This window comes from Channa argus, chromosome 5 (genome assembly GCF_033026475.1).
Source record: "Channa argus isolate prfri chromosome 5, Channa argus male v1.0, whole genome shotgun sequence".
Lineage (NCBI taxonomy): Eukaryota > Metazoa > Chordata > Actinopteri > Anabantiformes > Channidae > Channa > Channa argus.
The window spans coordinates 13,914,455-13,935,694 of record NC_090201.1 but is presented as its reverse complement, the minus strand read 5'-3'; the positions used below and the strand labels follow the sequence as shown (position 1 = coordinate 13,935,694).

The 21,240-nt window shown below is 39.2% G+C and overlaps 3 protein-coding genes across 6 annotated transcripts; all 3 read left to right on the top strand.

The window, feature by feature from the left end:
• The first annotated feature begins 28 nt into the window (after positions 1 to 28).
• chchd4b (coiled-coil-helix-coiled-coil-helix domain containing 4b) lies at positions 29 to 3,161 on the top strand. Its single transcript, XM_067505074.1, has 3 exons — positions 29 to 843; positions 1,355 to 1,453; positions 2,168 to 3,161. Exons 1-3 carry the CDS (start codon positions 822 to 824, stop codon positions 2,521 to 2,523), a joined length of 477 nt encoding a protein of 158 aa, XP_067361175.1. The 5' UTR covers positions 29 to 821; the 3' UTR covers positions 2,524 to 3,161.
• Positions 3,162 to 4,043: 882 nt separating this feature from the next.
• uroc1 (urocanate hydratase 1) lies at positions 4,044 to 10,864 on the top strand. Of its 2 annotated transcripts, XM_067503404.1 has the most exons (19): positions 4,044 to 4,280; positions 4,907 to 5,037; positions 5,381 to 5,474; positions 5,565 to 5,624; positions 5,745 to 5,873; positions 5,969 to 6,030; positions 6,137 to 6,203; positions 6,568 to 6,711; positions 6,799 to 6,887; positions 7,197 to 7,259; positions 8,304 to 8,483; positions 8,559 to 8,656; positions 8,741 to 8,813; positions 9,125 to 9,314; positions 9,399 to 9,497; positions 9,598 to 9,697; positions 10,196 to 10,277; positions 10,360 to 10,459; positions 10,566 to 10,864. In XM_067503404.1, exons 1-19 carry the CDS (start codon positions 4,155 to 4,157, stop codon positions 10,704 to 10,706), a joined length of 2,028 nt encoding a protein of 675 aa, XP_067359505.1. In that variant the 5' UTR covers positions 4,044 to 4,154; the 3' UTR covers positions 10,707 to 10,864. The 2 variants fall into 2 exon arrangements, with proteins under 2 accessions (XP_067359505.1, XP_067359506.1); XM_067503405.1 differs by lacking the exon at positions 4,907 to 5,037 and having other exon boundaries at positions 4,063 to 4,280.
• A 609-nt stretch (positions 10,865 to 11,473) lies between these two features.
• On the top strand, positions 11,474 to 19,498 carry LOC137127054 (MAP kinase-activated protein kinase 2-like). 3 transcript variants are annotated; one of them, XM_067503410.1, is made up of 12 exons: positions 11,474 to 12,198; positions 13,145 to 13,284; positions 14,253 to 14,317; positions 14,392 to 14,468; positions 14,564 to 14,690; positions 14,884 to 14,959; positions 15,090 to 15,214; positions 15,973 to 16,058; positions 16,134 to 16,214; positions 16,315 to 16,513; positions 18,956 to 19,102; positions 19,407 to 19,498. In XM_067503410.1, exons 1-11 carry the CDS (start codon positions 11,881 to 11,883, stop codon positions 19,054 to 19,056), a joined length of 1,395 nt encoding a protein of 464 aa, XP_067359511.1. In that variant the 5' UTR covers positions 11,474 to 11,880; the 3' UTR covers positions 19,057 to 19,102; positions 19,407 to 19,498. The 3 variants fall into 3 exon arrangements, with proteins under 3 accessions (XP_067359511.1, XP_067359510.1, XP_067359514.1); XM_067503409.1 differs by having other exon boundaries at positions 11,475 to 12,198; positions 14,389 to 14,468; XM_067503413.1 differs by having other exon boundaries at positions 11,477 to 12,144; positions 14,389 to 14,468.
• The last annotated feature ends 1,742 nt before the right edge of the window (positions 19,499 to 21,240 follow it).

The following is a 21,240-nucleotide window of genomic DNA, read 5'->3' as shown; positions in this document are numbered from 1 at the left end:
TGGGCATTATTTTATACATATTATTTTCACTTTTGCAATTTGATTTGGGTGATACCCCAGCTGTTCAGTACAAAATAATTTTCATTGTTTATGTGTTGGCGCAGTGATGGAGTGGTTACAACTGCTGCCTTAAAGCTAGAAGGTCCCTGGTTCCTAACCACTGGAATAGTGGATGTGTAGTCAATGTGGAGTTTGCATGTTCTCCCTGTGCTGGTGTGAGTTTCCTCCAGGTACCTCTAGTTTTCTCCAAAGGCATGCATGTTAGGTTAATTAGACTTGTCTGTCTGCGTTGGATTTGAGAGAGACTGGCGACCTGTCCAGGGTGTACCTTGTCTTTTGCATAAGGACAGTTGGGATAGGCTCCAGCCCCCTGCGACCCTGAACAGGACTAGCTCTTAAAGCTTAAAGGGGATGCATTAATATTAAAAGCAACCATTACTAAGACCAACCTTTAACTATTAATACATCTCGTTAAAGAGTGAGTTATTAGAAAGTAATACCAAAGGATTATATGCTTTTCCTATATAAACATTTATGCTATTTTGTGAAGACTTTGACATGAAATGTTTTGGGCATGAAACTGCAGGGGGCAGCCAAGCACGTCTAAGGCTCCAGACTTTCAGAGGCCGAGAAGAAGATAATCTAAAGGCAGGAGGCTCCACGCTGTGTTCCTCAGGGATAGATGTGAACAGGCTCACTGATGTCAATACAGCTCACATTTTTATATTTTGTGTTTTGTTTGAGTAAGAGTCATCCTGTTTTCTTATCCAGCTGTTTCACCAAGTCGAACACAGGAGTTTGATCTTTTCCATTGTGAAGACATGAGCTCAGTCAGAGAGGAAGGTAACGCTGTCGCGCTAATCGGCTAACTTATCTGGAAAACTAACACTGAAGTTTAACGTTACGAATGAAAAATGTGTGTGGGAGTTTTATTTAGTTACTCGAAATGTATTTCCGTGGATCTTGTTGAGTAGCAATTAGGACTTTTAAGATGTGTGCGTGTGGTATCATGAGGGAGCGTGACTGTTTCCTTGCTAACTCTAAGCACCAGCGGTTACAGTACGGCGTGTAATGCTGTAACGGTACATTTCATCTCACTGTGATTCACCTGGAAGTTCTTCATAAAATGTCAGAGTTCAGTCAAACATCTTGATAACCAAGGTAATTAGTTTATTGGTCCGATGATGGAAGGGAACTGTACTGCACTGAAGTACAATTTTACTCAGTTTGTTATTATGTTTGGTTCCTATTTATTTAAATATTTTACCAACAAAAACAGTTATCTGAAAACCTTTTATCAAAGCCCTTATCTATTACACCAGAATTACCACCCTTTTTTTGTTTTACACAACAGGTAAAGACCGAATCATCTTTGTCACCAAAGAGGATCATGCAACCCCCAGCAGTGCTGAGCTTATAGAGGAAGATCCCAATGACCCCTATGAGGAACGAGGTAAGGAGCCATGAAACTCACACTCCTTTCAGACATGCACTGGAATTCAGACATTATCCAGACTTTATCTGGAGGAGGTGTATGTGTGAACGCAAACACCCAAGTCTGTTAGCCCTGACATTACTCAGATTTTACCCAACCAGCTCCCTGGTAGAAAGTCCGGATTGTCTCCAATTTAGCTAATTTGCGAATAGAGCAGGTAATAATCTGAAGAATTCACCGTGAGTGGACATATTGGTGACATCAATTTCCTTTGACTGCCGCAAAACCAGGCAATAGAAACACCCAAAGGTGAAAAACTCATTCATACGAACACAACAATGTTGAACTGGAAGGAACAGGAAATTTTTGAACTTCTGTCAGTAAGGGCAGACTTGGAAATCATCAAACAAATACAAGGAACTGCACAAGATTCTGTGGTATACAACCAGATATCAAAGCAAAACACTGTCACTTCCGCAGCTTTGTTTTTACATCATGTCATGCCCCTTGCTTGAAGTGCCCAATCACCACTCCTTGCCCGATTACACGGAGTATTTCTACACAAGTGAGAACGTTTCTTGCACGGGCTATCTCCCGATGTTGGCTACATGTCTGAAAGCGAATCTGATCCTTCTGACATTCTCTAGAGTTCATGTCTGAAACAGGCTTTATTTTGCTGGGGTCTTAAAACTCAAGTTTAGTATGCTACCTAAACCCTTTCTCTCATCCTAGGTTTGATCCTTCCAAGTGGGGAGGTCAACTGGAACTGCCCCTGCCTGGGTGGAATGGCCAGTGGTCCCTGTGGGACTGAATTTAAGGAGGCCTTCTCCTGTTTCCATTATAGTAAAGAGGAAGTGAAGGGCTCTGACTGCCTGGAGCAGTTCAGTGCCATGCAAGAGTGTATGCAGCGTTACCCAGAGCTTTACCCACAAGAAGATGAAAAGGTGCAACAAAAGCAATCACCAGAAACCGACCAGACCTCACAAGACTCTGCATCTGCAGAAACATCAGGTGCAAACTTCACATCTATGACTGAGCAAGACTCTAATACCACAACACCCATCACAGAGAGCTCTGCAGAAAGTTAATACTCAGCCTCAATGGCAATATTGGCTACAAGGCTTTAAAGTCCAACTGAAATTATGTTTTGATAACCTCAAAGGTGTTTCAGAATCTGTGCTCTATTTACAGTAGCTACCAAGCTGAGCTCCATATAGGAATAAGAGACAAATTAGAAATTAAAAAAAAAATAAAATAAACAATAATCAATACAATAATAAATAACATTTGGACCAACGAGAGGATCATAATGAGATTCGAAGAGTGTGTGTTTTTTTTTTCTTTAAACTTACTGACTTGCTTCAGGATCAGCAGTTCTACCTGCCCACACTGTTTTATCTACCATGAAAATAAAACTGTACAGTACTGCACAGTGTTTTATACAGTAGCTGTGCTATTTTCATATGATTAAGGACCTGTATAATTTCACATATACACAATGTGTCATACAACATTTTATTACTATTGTTACTGATATCTTCACAGAGAAGTGAAGATTGTATTGAAGAATATTATAAAATTGTAAATGAGTTGAACTGCTTTGTCTGCAAATGTACCACCAAACTTACCTCAACTGAATGATTTTTACTCAACACAGGACTGATAGAAGTGACTGAAAGTGAACATTGTTGAAAGGTTTTTAATTAAAACATGTATGATACCGCCATGGGTCTTAAGATTTTATTGTTTTTAACCTCTTCCATCGTATATGCCTGATCATGCTAAGACCTGATAGTGAAGTCACAGTATTGCAAGTTTACCTTCACAAGAGCAAATGTATAATTAAATCTCCTGGGCAGCAAGGAGAAGTCAATTTTGTGTTGACCATAAACAATTTACATAAACCTAACTGAATACTGTTACTTCCTTTACCTGATCTGTTGACTTAAGTACAATACAGATTCTCTAAAGATCACACTACACCACTTTGGATGTGTTATTCATCATGTACTCCCATGTGTGTCAGATGTTTGTGCTGTGAATGTAGAAACTTCATAAATAGATGTAAAGTGTTCATTAAATAGTTACAGGAAACCATAAATATACCTTTATTTCACAATAAACATATTTATTAAATCACTGCGAAAAAATTAATAACAAATTAACCTTTTTTAATTTTTACACAAAAAATTACCAATCATTGGATCTGTTAAGGCTGACGCAGATGAGTCTTCCTGTTCTATAAAAACTAGTCCTTTGCTCATACAAATCGACTAAGTTGTCAGTGCCACATTTTATAACAGGCTTTAGATTGATTATGTTATTGTTGGACTTTCTAGGATGATAGTTTTCTATAAGTCATCTCTTATTCTTTAGCTACTTCAATAATTGGTCTGAAAGTGTACTCACTAGACCACATTTTAACCGCCAAGGGTCAGACGTCCGTGGCCGTGTTTGTCCACTGAAGCATGTGCCACTTCAAACAGTCCCAGGGATCAATAATTACCAAACACCCATTTTATTTTTTGGCGTACCATTGGTGGATTGTAAGTGGCAAAAGCCAATCAAAAATAAGACCGAGTGATCGCCCTGCAACTTTCACAAATACAGTTTCTCCAAGGAGGATCATATCAGTGAGGGTGACAACTGCCTTCATGCACCAGCCTGATCTGTGTCTTCAGGTCTCTGCCCAAGTGTGTGACAGATAATACTTAGCAGGATGTCTAATCTAAAGGAAATATGCAGCGGTTTACCCCTAGATTTTTTACCACCTAACAGAGGAAGAGACCCCGGTGTGCCACATGCACCTATTCGGACACCCAATTTCACAGCAGAGGAGGAGCGGGTGAGCAAATGTAGTAGAAATTTCTGTGCATTCACAATGTTGTAAATCAATAATCCAATACAGATATTTTAAGAATGTTTTTGAGCGTAAAGCCGTACCCGTGCCTTTTACTTTATAGAGACAGCAGACCTCGGAATGGACATCTACACTCCTAAAACACACAACATATATTATGACTACATTTCATTATGTAACATGACTGTGTAATCATTAAAGTATAGATGCCTTTGTCATTATAACTGAAAGAACTCTACGATGAAGACATTGGGTATAATGGTATGGACATACATTAGTTTGGCAGCAGTACAAACTGTCAAATCACTATCTATTAAAGGATAAAGGTAGGCATTATGCCATGCTGTGTACACTGTGCTATTGCATCACAACTGCAACCAATTGCTTCATTGGCTGCCCTTAAAATGATTATTCTCTAAGTAAATGGATTTCCCAAACTCAGAGCAAAGGTTTTTCAGTCAATAATTAAGAAAGATGCAAGAATAGCTAAACCACTTACAGGAGATTAGGAAGAACAAAATAGTAAAACATCTCGTGATCTGTTACTGAAACTTACCAAAACACTGATTTGCAGTGATCACTAAACTATTGTAAATGTGTCTTCCCTCCAGTTGGCGCTGAGAAATGCCCTGCGTTACTTCCCTCCCGCCCACCACTCAACACTTGCACCTGAATTTGCTCAAGAGCTGCGTCAGTATGGGCACATCTACATGTACCGCTTCTGCCCCACGATGCGCATGAAGTGAGGCTAATGATGATGGGATACATCCATTTATTATATCAGCCAACTTTATCACCCTGCTGATTTTACTGTCAGCAGGGCTTTAATGAGAGTCTTTGCTGCATAAAATGTACACCAAACCTTTCATATTCACACAAAAATAAAATGTTACAGTTACAAATGGAAACTAAAATCAGTAAAACATGCATATGTTCATTTCACTACACTCAGGTTTTTTGTTGTTATTAGTCTGGTGTTTGGTAAGAGTGGTGTATCATTCTGTAAATAAAACAGGTGGCCAACTATTCTTGTTCACATATACTTGCTTAAAACACTGATGAGTGTTTCCTCCTCTTTCCCTCAGAGCGTACCCTATAGATCAGTACCCATGCCACACACGTCAAGCAGCATCTATAATGTTAATGATCATGAACAACCTGGACCCAGCAGTTGCTCAGGTGAGTTTCTTGAATTAATTAAGCAAAATTATGTATAATAAACAGAAAGTTTTCTCTCCTCTTTAATATATGTTATTTTTTATCCTGCAGTTTCCCCAGGAGCTTGTGACCTACGGTGGAAATGGACAGGTGTTTAGTAACTGGGCCCAGGTACAGCATGAGTTGCCTTTTGTTCATCTTTTATATTCTTCTGATGATGCCTGTATATGGCATCTAAAAGATGCCAAAAAAACACTGGTGGTTTATTCGTGTGTCGTTGTGTGAGCACAGTTCCGTCTGGTGATGCAATACCTAAGTCAGATGACAGAGCAACAAACTCTGGTCCTGTACAGTGGACATCCTCTGGGCTTATTCCCCAGCCTGCCTTCTTCACCTCGTGCCATCATCACCAATGGGATGGTAACTGCACAACTCACAATAATAACCAAAAATACATTTTAAGGCCATGTGCATCCCAGTGTACTGAAATATTCACATTTCTTTGCATCACTCAGGTTATTCCAAACTATTCCTCTAGAGAGCAGTATGAAAAGTTGTTTGCTCTTGGCGTAACAATGTAAGTTTATAAACAGCTTTTTACTTGTCGGTTTTGGGTTGGTTATTTGTTATTAGGTAGAGTAATGACAGCTTAATTTAGGATGTACTTTTGTTTTGCACTACAGGTACGGTCAAATGACAGCAGGCAGCTACTGCTACATTGGGCCCCAAGGGATTGTTCACGGCACCACGGTTTGTGAAAATTAAATATTAAAGTACACACAACATCCAGTATTTTCTCATGCTAATTATGGATTGCTTTAAAAAAAAAAAATTGGTTTTCTACCAGGGAATCAGAACCACCCTTGGGAGTCTAAAGATTACTCTTTCATAAGAGGATAACAAACAGATTTTAAGTATAAAAAATTGAAAATATGTGAGATGGGAAAATACCACTTCTCATACGCTATAGGTATGAGATAAAAATAGGGCCTGTGATGAGGGATTTAAAGTAGTCGCTTTTTATTTTATAATGCAATCCCAAATCTTGCTTTTGATCATCAGCAGTTAGCATGCACAATTTAATATATCTGTTCTTTTGTGTTTTTTTGTGTAGCTGACTTTGCTCAATGCTGGTCGGAGGTACCTGGGCTCCAGTGACTTAAAGGGACGTGTCTTTGTGACCTCTGGTCTGGGGGGCATGAGTGGAGCTCAGGCTAAAGCTGCTGTCATTGCCGGCTGTGTTGGCGTGATCGCAGAGGTCAGCTGACATTTAGTCATTTGAAGATCCTGAATGCTGAGCAACATTTTAGGAGGCTCAGATGACCTGAGTTTTTTATCTGTGTAGGTGGATGAGGCTCCGCTTAGAAAGAGACATGATCAGGGCTGGTTGATGGAGGTCACCAGCAGCATTGAACACTGCATAAAACGTATCAGGTAACTGATAGTTGCTACTTACATGTTACTTTTCCACCTTATTACACTTCATGTTCAGTTCTATTCAAATTTTGGACTTTGTTGCATTAGCTGGCAGCTTATCCTAAGAATACATATTCACTTTCTTTATATAAGTACAAGACGTAATGCCACACTCAAGTTAAACAATAAATTTCCTTCCAAAGTACTTGTGTGTCAGATGCAGTAACTTCCTGACAGAATTTGAAGAGTTTTACTGTTCATTGTTTTGATTGCAAAATTGCATCCTTATATATAACCTAGTCATATTAATATTTTTATGTTTTACAGAGAGGCCAAGAGTTCCAAGATTCCCCTCAGTCTGGGTTACCTTGGCAACGTTGTAGATTTGTGGTGAGTGACTTTATGCTGCACAAACATGATACAGGCCTGCAGCTACTCCAAAAGAGTTACCTTTTAGTTACCTTCTAGCTTGGACTACTGTAATTTATTACTTTCGGGATGCCGCGGTAACTCCCTAAAAAGACTGCAATCAATCCAAAATGCTGCAAAAAGAATGTGTACTAGAATTAGCAAGAGAGATCATATTTCACCTTCACTAGCTTCTCTCCATTGGCTTCCCAGCTCTAAACGGTCAAGCTCATAGTACTATATATCCCAGTAGACCACTTTGATCTCAGAATGCAGGCCTACTTGTGGTTCCCAGGATTTCCTAAGGTAGAATCGGAGGCCGAGCTTTTAGTCATCAAGCTTTTCTCCTGTGGAACCAGGTCCCAGTTCAGATGTAGGAAGCAGAAACCCTCTCTAATTTTAAGTCTACACATAAAACCTTCCTCTTTGATAAAGCTTGTAGTTAGTTTTAATCATGCTGCTATAGGCTTGGACTGCTGGGGGACCCTACCCCCACGATGCACTGAGCTTCTTTCCTCCCCTCTTCCCTCTCTCCTATCCTGTCACCCCACATGTATTTGTCACTACCATATAACATTAACTTTGTGTCTTTTATCCCTATAGTTGTCTTTGTTCTTCTATGTCTCCCTCTCTCTGTCCCATTCTGCAGGATTCTTCTGCTTTGGATCTGTGCATTTTCCAGTGCGCAGCTACTGGTCCTGAGTTTTGTTGCTTTTTGTTGTTCTTTTCTTTTCTCTCTCCACTTTCCACTCACCCCAACTGGTCAAGGCAGATGGCCGCCCACCCTGAGCCAGGTTCTGCTGGAGGTTTCTTCCATTTTTCCTCTCCACTGTTGCCTAGGGGCTTGCTCAAGGGGAATTTGTTGGGTTTTCTCCTTATGTCTTTATATACTTTATTCTGTAAATTGCCTTGAGATGAATTTTTTGTGAACTGGCGCTATATAATTAAAGTTGAATTTGAATTAATTGATTTTTTTTTTTACTTGTTTGTTCCTGAAATCTTTGTTCCACTACTCTGTCTAACCAGGGAGAGGCTGGTGGTTGAGTATGAGAGGACAGGGGAGCTCCTAGTGGATCTGGGATCAGACCAAACATCCCTTCACAACCCATACAATGGAGGCTATTGCCCAGTCCAGCTCAGCTTCCGCCAGGCAAACCAACTTATGTCGACTGATTCAAACCGTTTCCATGACATGGTCCAAGAAAGGTAAATTAATAGAAATAGTCTGCAATGTATTGGTGTATTAGTCTGTAAAAACAAGTGTTTAATATACTCTGACAGCCTCCAACGACACATAAATGCCATCAACAAGCTGTCTGATGCAGGCATGTTCTTCTGGGACTATGGCAATGCATTTCTCCTGGAGGCCAAAAGAGCTGGTAATTTAACACACAAACACAGAACATGTGATCATTATCGTTCAATTCATGTCATAACAAAAATGAGTGTTTATTGTCTTTTAGGAGCAGACGTAGAAAAGGTTGGTGGAGGAGCAACAGAATTTCGGTACCCATCCTATGTCCAGCACATTATGGGGTGAGACATTTTTCTCTTTTTTTAATGTAACATGGATATTGAGGTAAACAATGTTACTTACTGGCCTTAAGTAACTAATATATTGTTATAACTGATTGTGAAAGTTCATTGTTCAAAGTTTGAAAACATAATGTTGAATCAGTTTTTTATAACTACCTTATTAAAGAGCTTTCTGATCATGTCAGACATTTCTCATCAGGCAGCAAGAAAAAACTTTATTAATGATCTTTGACTTAAGAATATCTGGTTAGGTAGTAAACAGATGGAACAATGAACTTCTTTGAATGAATATTGCATTTGCTTTACCGCAGAGACATTTTTTCTTTGGGCTTTGGCCCATTTCGCTGGGTTTGCACATCTGGTGACCCGCAGGATCTCGCTGTAACGGACGACATTGCTGCCACTGTCTTGGAGGACATTGGTGCTAGTGTTACCAATCGTATCAGACAGCAGTACAATGACAACATCCGCTGGATCAGAGAGGCTGGAAAACACCAAATGGTCAGAAACGTTCTGGACAGCTAATGCTCCTATGTGCAAACCACATTGATTAAAAAGCTAACAACAATGGCTTCCTCTGTGTAGGTTGTGGGATCCCAGGCCAGAATTCTCTATTCTGACCAGAAAGGAAGAGTCTGCATTGCATTGGCAATCAACCAGGCTATTGCTGAGGGAAGAGTTTCAGTAAGAAAGAACATTATTTCATGTCTACTGGAGGTTGCAACATATCAAGTTTACTATGAAGAATCAGTTAATGTCTTTTGTTGTCTCTATTGATTATTAGGCTCCAGTGGTTATTAGCAGAGACCATCATGATGTTAGTGGCACAGACAGCCCCTTCAGAGAAACCTCTAATGTGTACGATGGATCTGCCTTTTGTGCAGGTATAGGCAATTTGGAAAAAGCAACAGATGCCTTGTTTAATTGTTTTAAACTTGTAATATATTACATGTAAGCAAATTTTGAATGTCCCACTGATAAAATTAATAATAAAAGAATTATTAAAATTGACTGAATAAAAGGAACAACATTTGGGCACTTACTAGTAGGTTTGGTGGGTTTTGTATTTCAGTAGAAAATAAAATACTCAGACAATACAGAGCAGGAAGACACTGTAATGTCAGGGACGATGATAATGATTTTTATTTTTTTTTTTTAAATGGCACTTGTGGTCTTAAAACCGGAAACTCTGGAGACTTTGTGACTAATAATTTAATTAGCAAACATAAGGAACTACCCTACAGTCCACACATAATCCTTATTACATACAACTAACATAAAATTACCCAGTATTGAGAGTTTCAGCTTTGCCACCCAGTCATAAATGTGGTTACATATAAATCACAGTCAGAGTGAAAGCTTACACTGTCTTCTTCTTACAGACATGGCAGTTCAGAACTTTGTCGGTGATGCCTTCAGGGGAGCTACATGGGTAGCCCTGCATAATGGTGGTGGTGTTGGCTGGTAAGGCTTGCTTGATATTTAGTAAACAGTGATGTATCTAATCTCCTATTACAAACTGTGATTTAACTTTCATGACCAATAGGGGCGAAGTAATGAATGGAGGGTTTGGTTTGCTATTGGATGGATCAAAGGAGGCAGCAAAGCGTGCCAGTCTGATGCTCAGCTGGGATGTCTCCAATGGGGTGAGAATGTAGAATAAGTAGCAGCATAATTTATTTACAACAGAAAATGCTCAAATCACAGATGTTTACTGACTGGCACTAACCCTTATGTTTTTGTGTGCTCTAGGTGGCTCGTCGCTGCTGGGCTGGAAACTCAAAGGCCTATGAGACCATCCAGCAGACCATGGAGGAGCACAAGCAGCTGCGTGTGACCATGCCCTTTCTTGTACAGGATGAGCAAGTGCTGGACCATGCCCTGCAGGGCTAGCCAGTGTTTTAGCACAGATTACCAACAAGCTACAGCCACAAAGCAAAAAACCTATAGCTTAAATTACAGTACACTCAGTTTCATGATGTTGTATAAACTCAATATGCGGGACTATATTATTTTTTGTGTGCTCACAAATAAACTGAAACTAAAACTTATATGACTCATTTGTGTTTAGAATCTACAAAAAGTTAGTTAATCAAAAAGTGAATAGTTAGAAAATTGTTAACCTTTGCCTCACACTGTAGAGAAAGTGGGGTCTTCTAATACCTAACCAAGAACTAAGGCTAAATGTTGCAAGGTTAAGTTTTTAGTGATTGAAAAGCAGCTGGCCAAGCAGTCAGAGACATATTATTGATACAACTCCTCAACATTAGTTTGTTACACTTTGTCTGTTTTCACATGGTTTGAAATGATGACCGAGAAGGGAGACCCCCAAAACCAGAATCACAGTGATGATGTCAGACTGTGTGCCCTGGTAGTGCTGTCATTTCCTTTGGTGAACCCTTACAATGTCAAGATCTTTCTTGCCATCTTGATTGCTTGCTTGGTGGCTATAAATGACATTTACTGGCACTGATGTGAGCAGTGCTTTCATCAGGAGGAAGAAGGATGCTGAGAGAAAGTAAATACAAACCTGAATTAAGCTACAGTTTTGCACACTTGATGCTGAACAATGCAATATCTGGTCATAACTATACCTCTTGCTCTCAAATTTTTGCGTGAATGTACCTTTAAGAAAACTCTATGGTGAATGAATTTAAGAAGCTTCGCGCTGACGTAAGGGAGCTGGGGACGCTGGTGTACCCTGCAGGAAGAGGCTGATAAACTACATGAGGACCAGGCAGGGGAACCAGATGTTTTAGCCCTTTTTGTCCGCCCATGGAACGTATTTACATTGAACACCACTGTTTAGCTGGCGTCTTTTCCCCTTCCTTATGCCATTTTAACTTCCGATTTCAGACCTCCGCCATTTCCTGCAAACCAAAGGAGTTCTCCAGATTAAACCTACGATTTTTTTCCTAATCAGTTTTTAAGTGGGTCGAGATGTTCCGTCGGGAAGTTAGAAAGTCCACTGGGCATACGCGGATGAACTAGATTAACACAGGGGATTTTCTGTGGCAGACATTGGTGACATTTGCTCGGCACCACTGTCGGCTTCTTATAAAAAAGAATGCATCATAACCAGGCGGAACAGTCGGGAAATCCAATTATTGCGCAGCACGGGACCGCGCACCACAGTGACTCCAACAGCTTGGGGAGCAGCTTGGGCAGCGGCCTCGCTGACCTCCAGCCACCCGCTTACTCTAAAGCTGAGTTCAGAAGAAATGCAGTGACGGATGACTACAAAATCACAGCCCAGGTGCTCGGCCTGGGCATTAATGGCAAAGTGCTGGAATGCTATTGTAAGAAGACAGGAGAGAAATGTGCCCTCAAGGTGTGTGTGTGTTTCTTTATCGTGTGTGATCCAACCAGTCCTCGGAAGGCTGCTGTAAGTGAAATGCAAAACAGAACCCTTCAATCATTTGCGTCTTTGTGTTCCCTGCTGTTCAATGGTAGACATTTGGTGATTTTTCCTTATCCTGTAGGATTCCTACTATTTATGTAACATGTAATATTTGTTTTACTTATTACAGATGGAATATCCCATCAACAATTTGTTTTTCACACTGTGATAATGTATGTGTAGACAAAGAGCTGCTCTTCTAGTTAAAGTTTACACAAGCATCCGTGCCCATGACATTCAGCAGAAGTAAAACTTTTTTTTTTTTTACTATTTATTGACTCTTTTTTATTACACATTTACATGGAACTTAGAGGGCAGCTCTTGAAGGAATGTGTTGTTAAAAGCTGTTTGCAGCAAACACTCAAAAGTAAACAGCAACAGCAGCCCCATGAGTGCCTCCACTAGTTTTCTTTGGAATGAGTACAAATGTCCCATAGCTCCATCTGTGTAATGAATCATGTCTTTTATGAGTCTTAGTGCTGCGATTTGTACATTGAGTTGTCGAAGAAAAGCGCCCATAAACATTTATATCTCAGCCTTCTTCCTCCTCTAGTGCTCAAAATACCGTTTAATGTCGACAAGGATTTGAGCTGGGGTCCGCATGCCTGACCAAATAGAATTGCTGCAGCTGTTTTTTCTTTAAAAAGTAGTATTTTGCTAAAAGTAGTCATGAAATAGTCACATATCTGTAGATTGCCTTAAAAGTGGCCACTAACAGTGCTTTACACTCCCAGGGTCATGTGTGCCTTTATTGATTTCTGACGAAGATGGACAACAACAAAAAATAAAACAAATAAATAATGAAGCTTGTCTTCCCTGGACAATCCTGTGATCAAATATCATATCAGGTGCAGCTGCGAAATGATTCATTTAAAAAAAGAACAACTTCATTAACATTTGCCTTTGTTGTGGTCTGATTGTGACTCTGCAGATTCTGTATGACACTCCTAAAGCCAGACGTGAGGTTGAGCTGCACTGGCGAGTGTCTGGAGGCCCCCACATCGTCCGCATACTCAATCTATACGAGAACATGCACCAGGGGAAGAAATGTATCCTTATTATAATGGAGTGGTGAGCATAACCAGCACTGTATTGTTTGTTGTTCACTTATTTTAGGCCCATTAAGGGAAGCAAATAGCAGATTTAACAAAATAGTTTTTTTATGTAAAAAAACAAAAAACAAAAGGAAGACATAAATCCTGTTTACACTTCATATGTGTATAATAGTACAACTATTACAATTCTGTCCAGGTTCAAAACTTATATATTGTATTTAGAAAAGTCTGTATTGTTTCTAGATCCAGCGGAAATTGGTTTTTTTCCTGGCATTAGAGTGGACTTAAAAAGACTTCAGTGTCCACTAGTCATTGGAATTTTATTTTGAGCTTGCATTCGATTTTAGACATGTAAGGAGAATAAATATGGCCAAGATAGTTATATTTTTATATTTTTCATTGTTTTATGGTCAATATAGATTCAGAATAAGCTAGTTTTCTTCCTCCACACAGCAGCCTGTACTAAATGTCGAATGACTGGTAACCAGTGTATGATCATTGTATTATGTTTTGTGTTATATCTGTATTTATCTCTGTGCCCTTGTAACTGGATCACTCGTGCAAGGCATGAATAGGTCATGTGTTATGAAACACAACTTGGGAATATTGCCATGTGGGGAAGTGTTCACAGAGGGAAGACCATTTAGACATGAACAAATTCTGAGCCCATGTAGTGTAGCCCAAGTCACCAATTCAGTGAAATTGTAATATTATACTCTGTTTTACATCTTAACCAAACAAATGTCTATGTTTGCATGAACTTTGTGGTGTAAAATCACAATGGTATGATGTAAATTTTGTTTTCTGGTGGAGTTATACATCATTATCTAAGTATGTTGTGGTTCAGAAGACTGGACAGCAGTAAATGCTGAGGCATAATGATTTGCTTTGTTATAAAATTGTAATTTCAGAGGCTAACTGTGGTCATTTGCCAAGAGTTCCCTTGCTGTCGCAGTTCTGATCTCTTTGTTAATTTTCACACAGTATGGAGGGAGGAGAGCTGTTCAGTCGCATTCAGGCCAGAGGGGACCAGGCCTTCACAGAGAGAGGTGAGGTGGAACAGTTTAAGTTTCTATATTGTGTCCTGTGCTGTTACATTTATGTAATCTGTTGCCATCAGAAGCATCAGAGATCATGCACGACATCGGCACAGCCATCGAGTACCTCCACCACATGGATATTGCTCACAGAGATGTGAAGGTACTACTTCTGTCATAATAAGTCCTTAGATAGAACATAGGAATACATTTCAGGCTAAATGCACAGTCTGAATTCTCTGAATGTTTCCACAACAGCCTGAAAACCTGCTCTACACCACCAAGGAGAGTAATGCCACACTAAAACTGACTGACTTTGGCTTTGCTAAGGAGACAACACTGCACAATTCTCTCCAAACTCCCTGTTACACTCCATATTACGTCGGTGAGTGTTTGCTGTTATGTGATTGGGAGTTTTAGTAAAGCCAGAGCATTTGTGCCAGTATTATATACGAGCTATTACAGTTTTGGGGTATGGTTGCTGTCATTCATTATGTGTGTCAACATATAATCTGTTGTTGTGTGAATGTGGATTTCATATTCCATGTTGGTATTACTGTATCTGTTTGTGCACTCAGCCCCAGAAGTACTTGGGCCAGAGAAATATGACAAATCATGTGACATGTGGTCTCTGGGTGTAATCATGTATATTCTGTGAGTACCATGTGTGTCTATTAACTGTTTCAACCTACTAAAATGTTTGTACACAGCTACTCTGTTATACTGTATATTCATTTGTCAAAGAACATACTGAACTAACATAGTGTTTACTTCTGTTTTCTAGTCTGTGTGGGTTTCCTCCATTCTACTCAAACACAGGTCAGGCCATTTCCCCAGGGATGAAGCAGCGGATCAGGCTGGGTCAATATGAGTTCCCAAACCCTGAGTGGGCTGATGTTTCTGAGGAAGGTCAGACTTTGGATAAAAAATGTATTGGTCACAGCAAAAATAAATCAAATTGAGGCTGTTTTGTGAACAAGTCATTTAAGTGTCCATTTAGCTCACACTTTGTGAAAGGGTAAACAGAAGGAAAGCTGTGAATAAATGTGTGCTTCTTGAACTAAAGAGACCTTTACATGTAATTTTTGAATGGAAAGAGGAACATCCAAACATTATCTGTAATAGCTTATTCTGTTTAGGGTCACGGGAGGACTGGAATCGAGTGGTGGGGTACATCTTGGACAGGTCGCCAGTCTATCTCAGGGTGGAATTAGGAACATTTAATATTTAGTCATGGCATGCTGTGATAACCCAACCATGTGCTACTATTGTGGAAAACTATCTCCACAAAGTCTGAAGATATATTAAGCACGTTTACTCATGCTAAGGTTGGATTTATCAAACAAACTATTCATGGCAGAGTACATGTTAGAGTAGATGCAAATTTTTGATGTAGATAAGATGTACATAAGAAAGCCAACTGCTATCACCAATACATTTATTGAACTGATAGTTATAGATTACTGAAGATTGTCTTATGCTAAATTGTGGGACATTTGTTTATTCTTACAGTATCTTCTTTTACACTGGCACACAGAAAAAATTCTGGGACCACAAAATCTTTTGGAGCTTTTGGAAGGGAAAAAGTTTTTGCATCTCTGACATACATAGTGTTTTATTTTAGATGCACATTATGCTTGTTCAATTGTGTTTAATATCCTCTGCAGCCAAACAGCTCATCATTCAGTTACTGAAAACAGACCCCAGTGAGAGGATGACCATTGGACAGTTCATGAACCATCCCTGGATTAGTGTAAGTTAAAACAATGTAAACCTTGCTACTCTGCACCCGTTACTGTCCTGACTGTTCATGCGTTCGATACTGCAGCAATCTATGGTGGTTCCTCCAACACCCCTTCACACGTCTCGAGTTTTGACAGAGGACAAGGAGCTGTGGGACGATGTCAAGGTAAGATTCTTTCGATCAAATTACTTTCTTTTAGTATGTGACCACCAGGTGGTGGTAAAATATTGAATTTACTGCACAAACTTTCTCCATCTTCCAACAGGAGGAAATGACCAGTGCCTTGGCCACCATGCGAGTGGACTACGATCAGGTTAAAATTAAAGATTTGGACACATCCAACAACGCTCTGCTCAATAAGAGACGAAAACGGCCCATGCCTGGAGAAGCTGGTAGCAGAGGGGAAGCTGATGGAGGAGTGGTGTGTACCAGTCACAGAGAAGTTACTTTTTCTGAAGAACATGGTAAATAATTAATTCAACAAACGTAGCACAAACCAGAGTGAGCCACATTTTCCCATTCTCTATTGTAGTTTACTTCCTCTTTTTTGTATTGCTGTACATCATTTTAAATAAAATTCGTTTTTTATGTTTTACAAGTGTGTGCAACTTTTGTACATATGAAAAAAAAACTTTTGAAAATATAATCTTTATCTTGTAAGTCTTTGTCAATTTGCTGAAAATAACAGAGGAAGTTGAATGCAGTAAGAGAAATGGGTTGCTGTTAACAAAGGAAAAAAGAATGTGGAATGTGTATGTGGAAGTCATAACATTTATTTATTGGGCAAGATTCCGTCTGTCTAATAAATTATGTATGGGGCCGTTTGTGATGGTTATGTATGTGGGCATTGTAACTTGGACAATCAGAGGACATGAAAACTATGAAAGATTAAGGTGTTCACATGCTCTTTGCACTGTGAGATTTATTAACCCAACAAGATATTTCCGCTCACTTGAAATTTCTTCCTCTGAGATAAAAAAACGCAGTAGTATAAGCAAACTGTACCTTTGAAACTCTTTAGCTTAGCCAACAAACTCGCTCTTGCCAGAGTTACATCATCGTATATTATTGAACTATAACTGACATATTAAGGTTTCATTGCTTTATTCATTATCTGTAGACGCTTACAGCAGATTACAGATGTCATTTTTGAAAGGTCCTATGATTTCTATGTCAAATATGAATCACAATAGTAATAGTAAATACTCTACATTTTTCTCTTTAGAATGTAGCAAACTTGAAGCAGTCTAAAATAGAAATATTCAAGTAAAGTGGAGTAAATACTTGGTAGTGATTTTATACCACTGGTTGTAGTTTCATATTGCGGAAGAACAGTGACAGGACAAACTATATGTGATCTAAACTTGAAACAACGCTTTTTTTACAGGCTATTTTTACTTGTGAAATACCCTACAAATACTCAAATGTATTTTCAAACATGTGATGTGGTACTTTTAACAACATCCATTTATTACTGTATCCATGAATACATGTGGTTAACAAATGTCTCCTTGTCATCATTATGTTTGTTCCACTGACTGTTCACTACACACAGTTCTTGATTTGGTTACCTATGGCTGCAGTGTACCATAATTCAAATAAATTTGCATGCTCACCCGCTGTACTGAAAATATTCCTAATCAAACCAGTTAGAGTTAAGGTCAGGGCTGAGTATATTTAGGCTGAGTTGGTTCAATGTAGAAGGGAAAACAAGGGATGTGATGGCTTTTAGTGTGCTATCTGGAGCTCAAGTAATGAGCGATCTCCTGACGATCCGTGAGAAAGGTGTCCTCTTCTCTGTGCTCGAACCTTGGTGTAAGGTGAGTTCAGTTCATCTGTGACATAAACCAAATAAACACAATTTACCTCTGCTTATTCTGTATGTACAAACATTTGAACCTTTAAGAGTTAATGGAACACCATGGACAAAAAGTGGAAGTTGCTTGTAAGTCGCTTTGGATAAAAGCGTCTGCTAAATGACTAAATGTAAATGTAAATGTAAATGTAAATGTGGAAGTGATTGAATTTTCATCTGTTGAACATATGCATGATATTAACATAGTTTCAGTCTACAATCAGTCAATCAAAAATTAGTGGAAGTTGTTTGCAGTGTATATGTAGCGAAGAGTATTTTTTTGTCCTGTAATATATTCTTTTCCTTGTTTTGTTACTACAGAGAGTTTTGTTTTGTTACTACAGAGAGTTTTTGGACTACAGAGAGTTGTCTACTGCAGATATTCTGTGAGTGTCAATAAAGTGTCTTCGTTGACTATTTAACAAAGTGTACCAAACAAAAATTACATCTACTTAAAACTACTTGCACTTGGGGCAAGGCTGATTTCTCTGTGAGTACAACCAGTTGAAAGGTAGGACCTCAACCTGCCCTGACGTCAACCTTGTTTCTTTAATGATGTTATACAAAATGGTTTGATCTCCTAATGCTCACACGAGACTATCATCAGCCACTGAAAATAGGTCACTGGTTTCTCTGAAGAGGAGCCTCTCTGATATGTAGTCCTCTGAAACTAACCCAGAGTCTCAGAGGTTGCTCTGAGTCACAAACTATGTAATTAGAAAGAAAATAACTTTTGAAATCTGAATCTCAGGCATTGAAAATTTAAATTTTTATGAGAAAAACTTTAGGCACAGAATACCAAAGGCCAAAAAATGATCATGAAAAGATAAAATTTACTTACGCTGACTGAATCACAAAGTTCATTAAGAAAATCTTTGGGACTTCAAAGACTTTTATTCCTGCACGAGCCAAGACAGGTTCAAAATTTTATCTGACAAAGGACACATGCTCTTCTGTAGTCCATACTCTCTGACACATGTACACAGATAACTTATTATTATTGTATTTCCATTTTGTTGTTTTGAATTTTACTACTACCGGTGTATTTCAGCTGATCAAAACTACAGTAGCACAGTTATTAGAGGCCAAAGAGATCGAGGGTGGCAGGCTAGGATGGAGTTGTTTGAGCTGTGGCGTGATGTGTCTTATTGAGGATGAGTCCGTTCACTCCTACTTCCTACGTCTCTACTGTGTGAAGGTAAGAGGAACTGCAGAAGTGACTGGAAAGGCTCCACCCACTGACATGCTGTAACATGTACCGCTTCCCTCTACAGAATGACAGCTCATGTTGTCTTCTGCACTTTAATTTGCGTGTACGAGCTCATTGAGAATGCTTCAGTGTTTCCTTTCATTTGAAGTTTCCTTTAACAACAATAGAGAGTTTTATCTTGATGGGTGTGCCTTTTTTCCTCTCACATTTTGTTATGCTTATAACAGCTGTCTAATAACCCCTACCTTGCTTCCTTCCCTTTTACCTATCTCTTATCTGTCCTTAAATCCAGCCTGCCAAGTTACTGTGGGAGCAGGAGCTGTACATCCCTTTCCAATACACTGCAACTCGCCCATTTTTCCACACTTTCCATGCAGATGTGAGTGGCCCTCAAGTATCAGCTTATGCAACACGTTAAACTGAGAAATTGTTGGTTTCAAGTGGTTTTACTGTGTTTGCATAGGGCCACCAGGTAGGCTTAAATTTTGCAAATGAGGCAGAGGCAGAGGAATTTCATTTTGAAGTAAAGGCTGTCCAAATAAACCAAGGTGAGAATAACAACAAATGACTCCTATGATGAGTCGTGATGAGTCATTAACACACGTAGAAGTGTGTGTTAATACACACAGTATCAACACACTCTGAAAGCAGACCATAGGATAAATGTACTACTATGTTTCACCACTGCTCTTTCCATTTACTCCATCCATTTGCAGAAAAGATGATTGACATAATGACAACCAGTGAGCAACCTAATGCAGGGTAAGAGCAATTTCAGCACATTATCAGTGGAAGGAGTATAAAAGTGGTGATTTATGTTTGTTTCTGTTCTCTGAAGAATGAAACCAGGGGACAACTTGAGTGAGGAGCAGGTCTTACTTAATGTAGCTTTAACCCCAGTTACATCAGCCAACAGTTCAGTGAGTTAAAACATGCACCCGAAACACCGAATCAAACAAATACTTTCACAAAATGAAATTTACATCACAACACAACATACTATAATTTACCTTTGATCAGTCTAATTCTGGGCTGTATCTACTTTGTGAAGTTTAAGGATCTGGATCCTGCCATGAGGAGGCTATTGATGCGGGCAAGACTCACCGAGCAAGATCTGAAAGACAAAAACATTGCAGAGGCTGTTGACTGCATCATCAACACATTTGGAGGAATAAAAGCTGTGCAAACAGAGTTGAGCAACAGAGGTACCTAAAAAAAATCTTGTCTGTGTTTCCTCCGTTTAGCTTTTTAAAACTTTTTTAAATTTCAAAAGTAAATATTTGAAAAGCAATACAAAATCATTTAACGTCACTTTTTGGCATATTTGAAAGCCTCAGCCTCTCAGACATTACCAAGAACTGTTGGGGCATCCTTCTCCGTTGCATTGAAGAAAGGGGCTTTGCCACCAGTCCCCTCCATCAAACGTAGCATTACCTCCCAGCAGACACCAGAGGGCACAGACACAATGGACCAGAGTGCTTCCCCCATTTCTCCTGTTCTAGCTGATACAGACAAAATCAGAAAGAGTGCAAGTTTTAAACAAGTAAGTGGATAAAACATGTTTCCCTTTTAAAATATCAATTTGCATCACGCTGTGTAATGTGAAGGACCTTAACTTTTCTGTGTGGTATCAGTTGGGGTCTTCAGCATCTGCAGAAAGAGATGACTTCATCCTTTCTGCATTAAAAGAAGTATTCAGACAGAAGGACCTGCTCCAGCATAACGGAGGTGCAGATGGAAATGCAACATAGCTGCATACTAACACTGCACCTTTGAGATATCAATAAAGATTTGTGATGTATCTGAGTTGCTGCTGTTTGTCTTTGATTCTCATAAAACCAATGCTGTGATGCCCCATAGGCCCATATGCCCATATGACACCCTGTAAAATAAATGTCCCACCACAACTGGAATCTTACTTAAAGTAGCAAGTAGCACATCAATACATAAGTTTTTAAGTAAAATTATTCAATTTGTTTAACAACACATGCATTTAATGAAATTATTAAAAACAAACAACTGAAACAATATAAACTTGAGACTTGTGGACATTTGGAGCTCAACGGGCTCAATTTGCATGTTACTACTACTACTACTACTACTCAAAGATTGTCAACACAACCTTT